The following is a 14,984-nucleotide window of genomic DNA, read 5'->3' on the forward strand; positions in this document are numbered from 1 at the left end:
ACTGTCAGTGAAAAATTAAGTGAGTCAAATGCGGAATTTGATAACACTCTAATTGAATTTATAAATTATCCAAAAGTATGTAAAGTAGTAAACCCCTTGCCCCAGAAATGGAGAAATCAATATGTAAATATATTATACTCGGTTTAGGAATTGGCAACAATAAAAGAAGACTGACTTCTCTTTTGAAAATGTACGTAGTCGAGGAAATGAAGAATTGCACTATCGATTTTACGTAAAATAAGATGGATTTGAATGCGGTTTGTGCATTCGGTTCGTGATAATCTCTACAAACTTTCTAAAGGTATCTGATCGTGGAGAATTGAAAAATGCATTAGAAAAATGTAGTAAAGAAGTGAAACTCAATGGATATTGATAAAAATAAGTCCAATAATTATGTTAGTCGGGAGGCTTTAGAGATCGATGAATACGACTATTATTATATACCTATTATTCTTTTAAGAGCCTTCAAAGTACCTGCCGCCCAGTACGTTGCTGCAGATACAGTTTTAATAACTTCTTTCACGTTACTGAACGTTATTAATGGTTGCAAAAATTACACTTACCTGTCCCTATCATTTTTACTTAATTGCGGTTCTAAGTATTGTGACCTAAATAATTATGGTAGGGGAGTCAAAGCGGGGATTTTTGCAGTTACTTGAGCGCGTCAGATTATCACATGGGGAGAAACCTTGTACCCTGTAAAAGTGTGAATGCACCTCTACCATAATATTGGCTCTTAATACAGGAAAGCTCGTTAAGGGGGGTCCGAATAAAAATCTTTCTTTTAAAAAACGCAAAATTGTCAGATTAAGATAAGGCAAGTTAAGTACATGCAAAAGAGTGTTAGTCCAGAAAGCCACTGCGCATCCGCTAGGAAAAATATTCTAATTCGGATTTTTTGCACAATCTTACTCAAAAAGGACTCCTTTTAACAAATTTGCATGTTGCCAGGACCAAAAGGTGGTCAAAAATTTTTTAAACGTTTTTTTTTTGTTTTTTTCCTAAAATTATTTTTTTTGCATGGAAAAAAGTTTTTTTAGATTTTTTGGATCATTCCAAACAGAAAAGGTCTTTACTGACTTTTCTCTAAAAATGATAGTTTTTGACATATAAGCGATTAAAAATTGAAAAATTGCGAAATCGGCCATTTTTAACCCTCAAAAACTATGTGAAAAACTCAAAATTTGAATGTTGCCAAGGTAGGTGGATATTCTTTAAACATCGATTGATGAAATCCCGAAGAGGTTTTTGCAATACAATATTCAAAACTCCTTTGTTTTTTAATTACTAATAAAGCGTGCACGACACTATTTTCCACCGACAGTATGGTGCAAATGAAAGGAATAAATTCGTTATTTCGTAAACCTGCGGCTTTAAGGAAAAATCCCGAAACAAGTCGATTTTTATTTTTAAGTTATGATATTGTGGCATATATGATATACTAGTGACGTCATCCGTCTGGGCGTGATGACGTAATCGATGATTTTTTTAAATGAGAATAGGGATCGTGCGGTAGCTCATTTGAAAGGTTCTTCAATTCTCTATTCAGTAATGTAAACATTTACATAATTATTTATACAGGGTGTCCTTCTCCTTCTTTTTTTTTTCAAATAATTTAATTTAATAAAAATTTTTTGGACGCCCTGTATAAATAATTATGTAAATGTTTATATTACTGAATAGAGAATTGAAGAACCTTTCAAATGAGCTAGCACGCAACCCCTATTCTCATTTAAAAAAATCATCGATTACGTCATCACGTCCAGATGGATGACGTCACTAGTATACCATATATGCCACAATATCATAACTTAAAAATAAAAATCGACCAGTTTCGGGATTTTTCCTTAAAGTCGCCGGTTTACGAAATAACGAATTTATTCCTTTCATTTGCACCATATTGTCGGTGGAAAATATTGTCGCGCACGCTTGATTAGCAATTAAAACCAAAGGAGTTTTGAATATTATATTGCAAAAAACTCTTCGGGATTTCATCAATCGATGTTTAAAGAATATCTATCTACCTTGGCAACATTCAAGTTTTCAGTTTTTCACATAGTTTTTGAGGGTTAAAAATGGCCGATTTCGCAATTTCTCAATTTTTAATCGCTTATATGTCAAAAACTATCATTTTTAGAGAAAAGTCACTAAAGACCTTTTCTGTTTGGAATGATCCAAAAAACCTAAAAAAAAAACTTTTTTCCATGCAAAAAAATTATTTTAGGAAAAAAAGCAAAAAAAAACGTTTAAAAAATGTTTGACCACCTTTTGGTCCTGGCAACATGCAAATTTGTTAAAAGGAGTCAATTTTGAGTAAGATTGTGCAAAAAACCCGAATTAGAATATTTTTCCTAGCGCATGCGCAGTGGCTTTCTGGACTATGTATATTTCAAAAATCCGACGATTTGAGCCGGGCGTAAGGAAATGGGCGAGTCAAAAAGTTTCACAAAATGAAGCGAATATTTCACGAAATGAACGCCAGATTAAAAAACTAAAAAATACGTCTTCAATATTTTTCAAAAATCTATCGACTAGTATTAAACATGACCCCCCACGGAGAGGAGTGGGTACCAAACACGACCCACACTGAGGTGGGGTGGCGTGGAGTTACTTTAAAAACTTAAAAGGGACCCCAAATTTTTATTGCAGATTTGGATTCTTTAAGTAAAAATAATCAAGTTTTATTCGAGACGTTTTTTTAAATTATGGACACACGGCGCTATAATCTGAAAAAACGATTGTTGGAAATGGAAGATTAAATTAAAAATTGGAAAGTCCCTACTAAAATGGAAAATTTTACTCAACTTTTTTTATATGGATCAAGATATATGGCTTTTTGCAACTCGTTCTTTGGGGCCAGGTATTTGAAAAGAAAATACCAGGGAGAAGAAGATTGCCTTTTCTTCAAAACTGGAGTGCGTAAATATGCCTACAATCGGACTATTCCGAATGGCTGCAAGTGATCTTAAAAAAACTATTTTTGTTACCAAAACGCCAAAACTTGGTTAGTATAATAGTTAACTAAAGTATAGAGATAGAGACACACAAGACAGAGGTTTCTCGATAAAATTTTCAGAGTATTTTCTGTGTAGTTCTAATTTTAAATATTCGTCTACTATGTATACTATATTATGTTATAGTTTATTTTGCAGCCAGCTAAATTTGCTAAAATAACAACACAATATTCTCTAAAATAATTATCAAAGATAATGGTGCATATATTTTAATACTTAATATTGTCTTCTTTATATACCACAGTGATCTAAATTACCATCTGTTTGTTACAGGAACTTGTAGCCAGCTCTCCGAACGAAAGGAATTGGAGAGGAATATTTATAGCCTTATTAGTGATTGTCGCTGTGTTAGGCCTAATAGTCTTCAGTATCGTGCTAGTTTCTCCTCCTGAAGAGGGACCTAGGACAAAGGGAATCAAGCCTTCGCTTGAAGATATTTTTATTAAGCTTCCGCCTCCTGCCAAATTCAATGGGACTTGGATCTCAGGTAAGTCATTTCAAGCGATAATAATATTTTTTAATCTGTGGTGCAGGTTACGTATTTATAATAATGTTATAATAAAAATATTTAATAATGTCGAAGAATAAGTTAGGTGGCTTGGTTATAAAAGGGCAAATATCAATGTTTTGCCTTTTTGCATAGTTTTTTAAATCAAATGGACGGCCTCAGTGCAAAAGGTAACAAGTCAAATTTCCTGGTTTTGAGGAAACGAAAAAAATGGTTCTTGGGTTTTTTCAAATAAATTTTTTTCTAAAAAACTAAAGAATCCAAATCTGCAATAAAAGTTTAGGGGTCCCATTTAAGATTTTAAAGTAACCCCCCACCCCACCCTCGTGGGGTATCGTGTTTAGTACCATTTGATAGATTTTTCAAAAACATTTTGAAAGTGTATTTTGCAGTTTTTCGATCTGATGATTCGCGGAGTTTGTATTTAAAATTTTAAATGGTCATGTTTAGTACCATTCAATAGATTTTTTAAAAATATTGAAGACGTATTTTTTAGTTTTTCGATCTGACGTTCATTTAGCGATATATTCGCTTTTTTTGTGAAATTTTTTAGTCACCCATTTCCTTACGCCCCGCTCAAATCGTCAGATTTCTGAAATATACACTCTTTTGCATGTACTTAACTTTCCTTATCTTAATCTGACAATTTTGAGTATTTTTAAGGATAGATTTTTTTCGGACCCCCCTTAACGAACTTCCCTGTGTTAAGAGGCAATATATGGTAGAGGTTCATCTGCAGGGTATCAGGTTTCTCCCCATATGATAATCTGACGCGCTCGAGTAACTGCAAAAATCCCCGCTTGGGCTCCCCTACCTTAACACAAATATTTATTTTGAATTCAAATTATGTTTATGAAGAATTAGTATGTATATAGGAATTTCAATGCGTTATTATATTGGTGCAAATCAGCTGACCCGACGTTTAAAAAAAATACCTGCACTAGAAAGCATCAGTTCTACATCAACAGAAAATCCGTTTTGTTTTTACAGCAAACTTTATAAAAAAAAGCCAGCCTGAAAGATGAAATACGCAACAATTTATGTTTTTTTAAAACATATTTCAATAATAAAACAACGAAAATTCGAATAGATTATGGGTACACAAATTTATAATTTTTTTATTTTTAAAATTTTCTTTAAAATTTTGAATTTTCTTTTAAATTTTTGAATTTTTCCAAACCTTTTTAAATCGTAATCAAATTTATACGTTTTTATACTAATTGCATTAAAAAATTAAAACAAAAACAATTTCTTCTTTTTATTTTTAAATTTCAAAATTCCCGGGAATATCCGGGAAATCCAAATTACCGACTCCCGATTCCCGGGAAATCAAATGGGACCGGGAAATGGAGCTCTAGTTGTGTTTCTGTCTTTAATTTATTATTTTTCGGTTTCGTCTTCATAATAAATATGCTTTTTTATCGCAGTGATTATAAAGTAATTTAATTGTTCTATTAATTTTCGGTTAGCATAGAGATATTTTTGTAATTGGTTGTTCTATAGTAATGGTTCTGTTTTGCAAAATTAGTTTGTTTATTTCTTATTTTTTATTGACTACTATTTTTGCTCTTATTATTCTATGGTCACTGCTGTTTCTATATGTATATTTGTGGTTGGCTAATATGCAATCAATTTTATTTTTCGTTTTCCCATCTGGACTTATTCAGGTCCATCACCTATTATCTGGTTTACTAAAAAAATGTATTCATACAAAATAGGTTTTGCTCCCGTGGGAATATTAGTAACCGTTCTCATCTTTCTTTCGTAATTCCTAGACCATATTATTCCTCTATTTGGTATATTGAAAATGTTGTGCTCCCTACATTTATTTTGTGTTAAAGTCTCCCATGCTTATTTTGAAATAAGCTCTTTCTCTCATTGGCTTAGCAATATCTTCATATAATTTCTCTCTTTCTTCCTCTGTTGATTGGCCAGTGGTAGCGTATCCTTTAGTGATGTTGATTATAGTTACTTTCGAGTATTCGTTACAAATCGTTACTTTTGTATAAAGTAATCATTTACAGTATTCGTTACTCTGATTACTATGATTACTGTCGTTACTTTTGTATTTAAGTACAGGTAATCATATCGAGAATCGTATTTCTCAGTAGGTAGGTATTTTGTATGGGTGTTCCGATATAATAACGACCTTCAAGAGGTACGAAGTAATCAGAGTAATCAAAGTCATTAAAGTAGATATAATAGTCGTTACTCGCTCTGATACGATTGGTACGAAGTAACGAAGTAATCAGAGTAATCAAAGTAATCAAAGTAGATACAATAGTCGTTACTCGCTCTAATACGATTGGTATGAAGTAACGAAGTAATTAGAGTAATCAAAGTAATCAAAGTAGATACAATACCTAGTCGTTACTAGCTCTGATAAGATTTGACGAAGTAGCGAAGTAATCAGAGTAATTAAAGTAACGATTTGCCTCTCTGTATAGTAATCGTTACTTTCGATATTCGTAAGTAACGAGTACTTTGTAACGAATAGTAACTTTTTGAACATCACTAGTATACTTGACTTATTTGGATCCTGTACCGTTCTGATAGTTTAAGAACGATGCCAAAGACCCTCTCAGAGATTGAAGCAGATTGTGTGGCTAGATATTTTGACTCTTTTATGGAACAATACTGCTACACTGCCGATGTGTGTATTGAAGCACCACCCTTTATGAAATGGGTAGAAGATATTATGACCAAGAGCTTGGGCCGGACATGTTGCTAAATTGACGGATGATGGACCAGATGAACCAGAAATATTGTAGAATGACGACCAAGACAAGTGGCACAGCGAAGCTGAGGACGACCACCAACTAGATGGAGGGATTATATAAAGCGCATTACCAAAAATTGAATGTAAGAAGCTTAAGAGAAAGTGAAAAATTTTACTGAGGGCCTAAGTCTAAATTTCTAAGGTCTTTTCTAAGTACTTGATTTAATATGTGTACGAAATATTTTTGAAGATATTCTTCTTTAGCGGCGAATCGATTGAGGGTAAAATTTGATTGATCCGCGCGCATGCGCACACCGACAGTATGGTATTAGTTGTTATACGGGCTCTGATTGGATGTTGAAATTTTGAAATGATCTGTCAATAATTGTTCAATATGGAGGTTATCGGTAAACAAAAATATTGTATAATATTAGTTTTTATTGATGTGTGGACAGAAACAAAATCAAATTTATAATTATATTGACTTTTTAAATAGTTTTGAAAAGCCGCAGGTACGTAATTCTAAATGTTTCAGTTGGAAATACCTAATAGTTTCAATACCTATCTATTTGGAAAATTTAAACAAAATAATTTAGTTACCTATTAGTAGGCAATGCTTTAATTTACATAATCTGATTACGAACAAACTTTCTACAAATCTTCATCTCATATATCGTTTTCTTACTCTATATTTTGTTGTATTTTATTTCGACAAAAATCAAACTAATAATTTTATTAAATTCATTTTATGGTGTAAAACGTTTAGTTTGTGTATATTTCCACATGACGTATATACGAGTGTTTGGTGCAGTTTGAAATGGCGTCAACTTTCGTACGGCGCGGTAGACGTGAAGTGGGTTCAAGCCCCAAGCAAGTTATTATTTTTTTATTTTTTTATAGATTTTATGATTGTAAGTATATTATTATATAATTTTTGAAGATATTCTTCTTTTTTGAAAGTGGTAGATAAGAAAGTTAGTTTGATTTTTAAATAAAATAAGTACAAATAACCTTTTAAGTATATTTACTTCGTTTAAATTACCTATTATATAATAGAGGAATATCTTCTTACGTGCGTACAAAGTACATACACACATTATTTTTTTTATTTTATTTCATACCTACTAACATATCATCTATATTTAACTAGCATTAAGTAGTTTTTACTTCCGGTAAAATTCGAGATCAATTTCTAGTTTGTTAGTTAAGGGGATTGGTACGTATTTTCGGCTGCAATGGTATTTAAATGGGGATTCATTTTTTTCGAATCCTGAGAAAACTAATAAGTATTTTTGAAAAATTTAAACGCATAATGAAAGATTACGTTCCCACCGAGGGCAAAACGTCCCTGAAAACTTCTATAATGTTTATTTTAATAAGCTGCATGGGTGAAAAACTAAGAGAAAATCTAGTGTGATTTTTTATTTCAAATATCTCATTCAAAAGAACCTTTTTATATATTCTAAGGGACTTTCGGCCCTCGATAATAATTTATTCTTTCATTCTGCGTTTAATTTTTTTTTTAATATTTATTAGTTTTCTCAGGATTCGAAAAAAATGGACACCATGTCCGTGGCGATATTTTACAAATCGAACATTAGCTATCTTTGTCATATAACGCACTGAGTCAAATAGAATATAATGACGAGACAGTGACAGCTTTAAATATTTAACATGACGTCGGGAATATTTTTAGTTGTTGATTAAATTGATTTAATTGATAGTGAATTTGATAAATAATTGATTTAAGACGTGAACTTAATAAAAAGTTAATTATTCGTTATTTATGGACGATCAGAGAATTGACCAGGATATATTCTGTGAGCCAAGTATTTTGTTGTTAAAGATGTTCAAAATTTTAAGCGTTTCATAGTAACAATATATTATTAAAAAATCACTTTGTCACTTTTCCTCTTTTCTCGATTGAGTGTTAGTTTTTGTTTTACATATAAATTATTACAATCACTGAATACATAGTTAGTGAAAAAATTATCACATTTATTAACTGAATTAATAATTTGCAATTATACAAATAACAGTTATTCAGGAACATTCAAAAGCCATCTCTATAAAGTTAATGATAACATTGTCAAGTAGAATGACATTCTAATTAGTAATATTTACATATACATAACAGTGTGAATTTTACTACACGTAATTTGCCGTGTAAAGAGAGAAAAAGTAGGGATAGCCGTAAAATATTTGCGAATTATGTACCGATGGCCTTAAAATAGCATAAAATAGCAATTCAAAAAGATCCCGGTAATTATTACATAATGAGATATTTTCCAAAAGATCTCAGAGCCAAAAATTGTACAAGCTGACAACTCATTATTAAAAAAAATATCCAGAGAATCTATATAAACCTGATATCACATGTGAAAAATAGAACTTTTCAGATTAGTTCAGATCTCCTGACGAGGAAGTAATACTGACTGCCATATATATACCTAATACACTCTTTTGTATAAAACTATTTCTAATACCGCTCGTATCTGCTTTTGACGTTGTATGTGCGTCACACTCGCCAAAAACGTCTGTTCAAAGAGATTTCTTCCTTTTATATCATTTTTGTCTGAAATTTCAAACTTCGTCATATATACGAAAGTTTAAATGATAAAAAGATTCCCAAAAAATGACTCCTTTCACAAATGTAATCCCCCATCAACTATTGATAAAGTAGGTCAATAGTGTTTGGCCCAATTTGGGGTCACTTCTGAGCACCACAACTGCGAACAGAAACTGAAAAGTTTAGATTGTTTGTTAAGGGTAGATCACTTGGGGATTAGTTTATATCTATCGGTAAATAGAACTATTTTTATAAAAATGCTATTTTATAAATTTTTTTCTACTCTTAGGGTTGTTTCACAATATAAGAATTTTGAACGTGTGAGGGTTTTCTCGTGCGGTTGTTTTGACGCACTTCTTGTTCTTTTCATAAAATAAGAATTGAGTCGCACGAAAATATTTTGCTGTGTTGTTTGGTATATTATTTTTGTTTACACTTTGTGGCTGAGGTTGGTACATGATACGATGTCTGATATGTATCATTACGATGTATCATTACAAATGGGTATTAATTGTCCATACTTTTGTCCTAATGTACTGTAATGCATATTTAAGCTCATACAATATATTATGTAATAAACTATTCTAAATGGGAAATAAGCCACAACTTAACTAAAAAAATGATTTTATTATCGTTTCGACACCCGATTTGGACGTCGAAACGTTAATAAAATCATTTTTTAGTTAAATTGTGGCTTATTTCCCATTTAGAATAGTTTATTACAAAAATGTCACGAGGAAATAGCTTTAGAACAACATTACAATCTATGTTTTTCATGTACAGAATTTAAAAGACCGTCTGTCATCCACTCGTTTTTAAATGTTGTTCCCCCTCGTTTTAAATGTTGTTTTTAGATAATTTCACACAAGACGTGACGGCCGCCCTATTCCAGTTTTCACTGAGTCGTTTACACTATAAAACTAAATATAATTTCGTAGAATAAAAGATATAGTTATACTAAATGGAGCGAAATAAAATTATAGCGTTGTGGTTACTATATCGTCGAAGAAAGAGAAATAAGAGGAACCGAATTCATTGGGTCCATCCTATGAACGCAAAAAGACACGATTTATATATTTTTATATTCACACAAATTGATGGAGCACCCTCTATACTCAACGTTAATTGCAACTATGTAAAAAAAAAGTTTATTATAATATACTTAGCAGTATTAATTATTGTTATCAGTAACATATAAATTTTGCTGTACTTACCAAATGTTTTTTTTCTCTTTATCAACTAAGTCAGAATTATGGAAGTTGGACAAATGCCAGACGAATGGAGAAGCAGTTAACTAATGCCTGTCTACAAAAACAAGGGAGATATACAACAATGTACAAACTACAGGGCTATAAAACTACTTAGCCACACCATGAAAATATGGGAAAGAGTAATTGATAGACGGATACGTGAAGAGACCGAAATATCCGAGAATCAATTTGGCTTTATGCAGGGCAGATCAAAAACAGATGCAATTTTCATTATAAGGCAGTTGATGGAAAAATACAGTAGTAAAGAAACATACGCTCATATGTTATTCGTTGATCTTGAGAAAGCATATGATAGAGTTCCTCGAGAGATTCTGTGGTGGGCACCAAATAAGAAAGGAGACCCTGGTGCATATGTTTAGATTATGAGTGATACGTATGAGGGAGTAACGACTAGTGTTACAACAGGTGTGGGAGAGACTGATAAATTTCATGTGAAAGTAGGATTGCACCAAGGCTCGCTGCTTAGTCCGTATTTATTCTCATTAGTTTTGGACCAGATAACAGCGAAACTGCAGGGTAACACTCCATGGTGCTTAATGTATGCTGATGATGTCGTGTTAGTAGGAAATAGTGAAAGGTTTAGAACAAAAACTGGAACAGTGGAAACAAGCTCTGGAGGAAAAAGGTTCAAAACTTAGTAGGACAAAGACAGAGAGAGTATTGCAACGTTCATTTAAAGATGGAGTTACTACAAATAAAATGGTATCTTTGGATAGTGAACTGATTGTAAAAAGCAATAGTTTTAAGTACCTGGGATCGGTATTACAGAGTAATGAAGAAATATATGGAGATGTATGCAGTATAATTAGGGCTGGATGGATGAAGTGGAAGGAAGCGAGTGGTGTGCTGTGTGACAGGAAAATTCCAATGAAGTTGAAGGGAAAATTCTATAAACAGTCATAAGACCGACTACGATGTACGGAACTGAATGTTGGGCAGTGAAAAAGAAAGAGGAACAACGAATGCATCTGGCAGAAATGATAATGCTTAGATGGATGAGTTGAGTAACAAAAAAAGATAATATTAAAAATGAGTATATTAGGGGAAGTCTAGGTGTGGCACCAATTAATGCCAAAATGAGAGAGCATAGGTTGAGATAGTTTGGTCATGTTTAACGTCGAGACGCTAACCACCCAATACGAGGAATTGCTAAAGTGTAGATTCCTGAAAGGAGTAGATGAGGAAGACCAAAGAAGACGTGGGGGAGACGATTAGGCAGGATATGTTGGTAAAGGGGATTAATATTGATATGACGAAAGATAGAATTGTATGGAGAAATACACTTAGGGAAGCCGACCTTGCATAGGGATAAGGCAAAGAAAATGATGATGACATGCAGATTAATAGCGTACATGGGAGAATCTGCAATATGCATCCATCACCTGCCCGCTTATCTAGATAAAATTCAAACAACGAATTCTGCATCCTTTGTACTCAAATATGCTTGGACAGTTTGAATTCAGTTCACTTCGGGATATACCAGAGGCGGCTCTGAAGGCGATGAAAAGCAGAAACCTTGGTCAGCCGATGGTGGTGGCCTCGAATCGAATTTAATCTAATGCTGTCTTTCCTTATTTCATTTTACTCATATTTGACTGCTGAGGATGTAGAATTCGCATAGCAAAAGAAAATTGGCTAAAAGAAAAATGTGATGAAATAGAAACGCTACAACATAAACATGACAGCTTTAATGTACACAGGAAAATAACATAATTAACTAGAAAACCAGAATACAAACAAAATATACTAGTTGATAAAAAGGAAACATAGTAATGGTTACAGAAAACAAATTGATGGTATGGACAAATTATGTAGAACAGACGTCTGCATTTCAAAAAATGGCTAAGTTATTTAAATGTCATGATTTATCATTGCCCATAAAAGTCAGGATAAATCTGACGATGTTATATCTTTCCTATACTGTTGTACGGAGTTGAGTCGTGGACTCTCACAGACGCCACTTGCAAGAAAATTGAGGCGTTTGAGATGTGGCTTTATCGTCGAATCCTGAAGGTATCTTATACCGACCACTTACTAACGACGGTGTTTTGTTGAGAATGTAAAAAGAAAAAGAGCTGTTAACCACAATAAAAGCAGCCAAAATTGAATACCTCGGTCACATCACGAGAAACAGCGAAAATATGGACTACTGCAACTAATCTTGCAAGGAAAAGTGGAGGGGAAACGAGGACCAGGAAGGCGAAGGATTTCCTGGCTGAAGAATGTACGCACATGGTTCAACACAACAACCACAAGTCTTTTTAGAGCAGCATTGTGCAAAGTACAGATTGCCATGATGGTTGCAAACATCCGAAACGGATAGGCACTACAAGAAGAAGAAGAAGATATAGAACAGCTGTTAAACGACCACCGAGACACAATACATAACGAATATTTCGGTGAAGAGACTGGACCAGAAATAACAGAAAGTGAAGTAAAACACACCATTAAAGAACTGAAAACTGGGAAAGCTGTAGGACCGGACGAAATACCGACAGAAATATTGCAACTTATAGCCGACTGCAATATACATGTAATTGTCGAATTATTTAATATCATATACAGAACAGGTATATTACCTAAATAATGGCTTCTATCAACATTCCTGACTATACCGAAAAAGAGAAACGCCAGACAACATTGCGAACACCGTACCATCAGTCTAATGTGCCACATACTCAAAGTATTTCTAAAGATTATTCATCGTAGAATATACAAAAAGTTAGAACAAGACATTTAACAAACTCAGTTCGGATTTAGAAATGCTCAAGGAACCAGAGAAGCATTATTTGCAGTAAATGTGCTAATACAGAGATGTTTAGATGTAAACCTCCTGCTTCCTAGATTATAACAAGGCATTCGATACGGTGAAACATAATCTGTTAACAAAACTACTGAGAACAAAGAACATCGACACACAGGATACAAGAATAATAAATGATCTGTATTATGAACAAGAAGTTATCATAAGAATAAATAATTTAAACACCAATAAAATAAAAATCAAAAGAGGCGTTAGACAGGGCTGTGTCTTGTCGCCATCACTGTTTTATGCATACTCAGAAGAAATATTCAAAAAAGCATTAGAAGATGAAGTAGCAGGCATAAAAATAAATTGCCTACCCGTATGTGAAATTCGATACTCCGATGATACAATACTAATAGCAGAAACTATTACAGATCTACAAAGAATTTTAGATAAGGTTGTTGCAACGAGTGAAAAATTGGTCTGTCACTAAACATAAAAAAAAATTCATGGTTATATCAAAGAAAAATATTAGAAACATAAATCTACACGTAAATAATAAGACGATAGAACGAGTTCAGAATTATAACTATTTAGGGACAAACATTAGTGAACCAAACGATTATACTAAAGAAATCCGAATTAGAATAGAAAAGGCTAGAAGTGAATTCACTAATATGAAACAAATATTATGTAGTAGAGACCTCAGCCTTAATCTTATAAAGCGAGTACTAAAATTTTATGTATTTTTTGTTCTTTTGTAGACATGGACTTTTGTGAAGACATGGACTCTCAATAAACAATGCCTCAATAGATTGGAAGCATTTGAGATGTGGACGTATCGAAGAGTGCTGAGAATCTTCTGGAAAGACAGAATAACCAATGAGGAAGTACTAAGGAGAATACAGAACAGCAGGGAGATACTGGATTCCATCAAAATAAGAAAACTTCAATACTTGGGTCATATAACACGTGGTGACAGATATGAACTCCTAAATTTAATTATGCAGGGAAAGATTCAAGGAAGGCGCAGCATAGGTAGGAGAAAAATGTCCTGGCTGAGAAATCTCAGATAATGGTTTATATGCAGCTCAACTGAACTCTTTCGGGCAGTGGTATCAAAAGTGAGAATAGCAGTGATGATTGCCAACCTTCGTCGCGGAGATGGCACGCAAAGAAGAAGAAGATATAGAATTCTATTGGAATTTTATCTAGAATAGCGGGAAGGTGATGGATATATATTGTAGATTCTCCCATGTCCGCTATTTATCGGCCTGTGTCTTTATAAGTTTGTAAAAAGCTCAGGCGACAGATAGTTATCAAGGATTCTCTACTATGACCTATAGAGAATTTTCTCTGTCTTTAGATCGATGTCTCTAACGCGTTCGTAAGCATTTAATATTTTATGCATAGTTCCAGAGCTTGGATTAAGTTTGCTTTGGGATACACTACAGGCCCATCTGAAGGCGATGAAAAGCAGAAACCTTGGTCAGCCGATGGTGATGACCCTGAATCGAATTTAATCTAATGCTGTCTTTCCTGAAATGAAGTAATTTATCGCAGAAGCTCAGGTTAAAAAATTTTTACTAACATATGTGGCTTGCATTTTTGCAATCATGTGAACGTGCACACGACATGAATTATACAAATTGGAACAAAATGTTCAAAGGGGTACATCATCAAAAGGCCAGAAAATTATCTGGCCACTGGCCTTCTCGATGATCTACCTCTGCGTATTAGGCAGAAAATATGAATGCAGTTGGAGGGAGCCTCTGCACATTTTCAACTTCTAGGACGGCAATAATTAAACCGCCTTTTGGTAATAAATGGATCTGAGGAGGGGGTTTAGATAAATAGCTTCCAATATCTCCGGGCTTGACGCCAAGAGATTTCATAGAGTAGTTAGTGAATATTTTAAAGATAAAACGGATTTAATTATATGTAGAACAAGATGAGCACCACTTCGAACCATATCTTTAATGTATTTCTTTGATATTGAATTTTATGTGTTTCTTGCTTTTTCATTAATTTGTCTATATTTTAATTCTTTTATTTCTTACATTTTAATTTATTCTTTAAAAAAAAAATAGAATCTTGGAGTATCTTCATTAAGATATTATTCATTTTTACAAATTTTAGCCTGTTTTATTTCTTGAA

The 14,984-nt window shown here is 33.1% G+C and overlaps 1 protein-coding gene across 1 annotated transcript in view; it reads left to right on the forward strand.

Annotated features, from left to right (window-relative positions):
- Positions 1 to 362: 362 nt before the first annotated feature.
- The window catches only part of LOC126880901 (inactive dipeptidyl peptidase 10-like), a 378,845-nt gene continuing 364,223 nt past the window's right edge, over positions 363 to 14,984 (forward strand). Inside the window, exons 1-2 of the mRNA XM_050644976.1 lie at positions 363 to 470; positions 3,288 to 3,501. Coding sequence (XP_050500933.1) covers positions 363 to 470; positions 3,288 to 3,501 — 322 coding nt within the window. The remainder of the gene's footprint in view (positions 471 to 3,287; positions 3,502 to 14,984) is intronic.

The sequence above is a fragment of the Diabrotica virgifera genome, chromosome 2 (genome assembly GCF_917563875.1).
Source record: "Diabrotica virgifera virgifera chromosome 2, PGI_DIABVI_V3a".
Lineage (NCBI taxonomy): Eukaryota > Metazoa > Arthropoda > Insecta > Coleoptera > Chrysomelidae > Diabrotica > Diabrotica virgifera.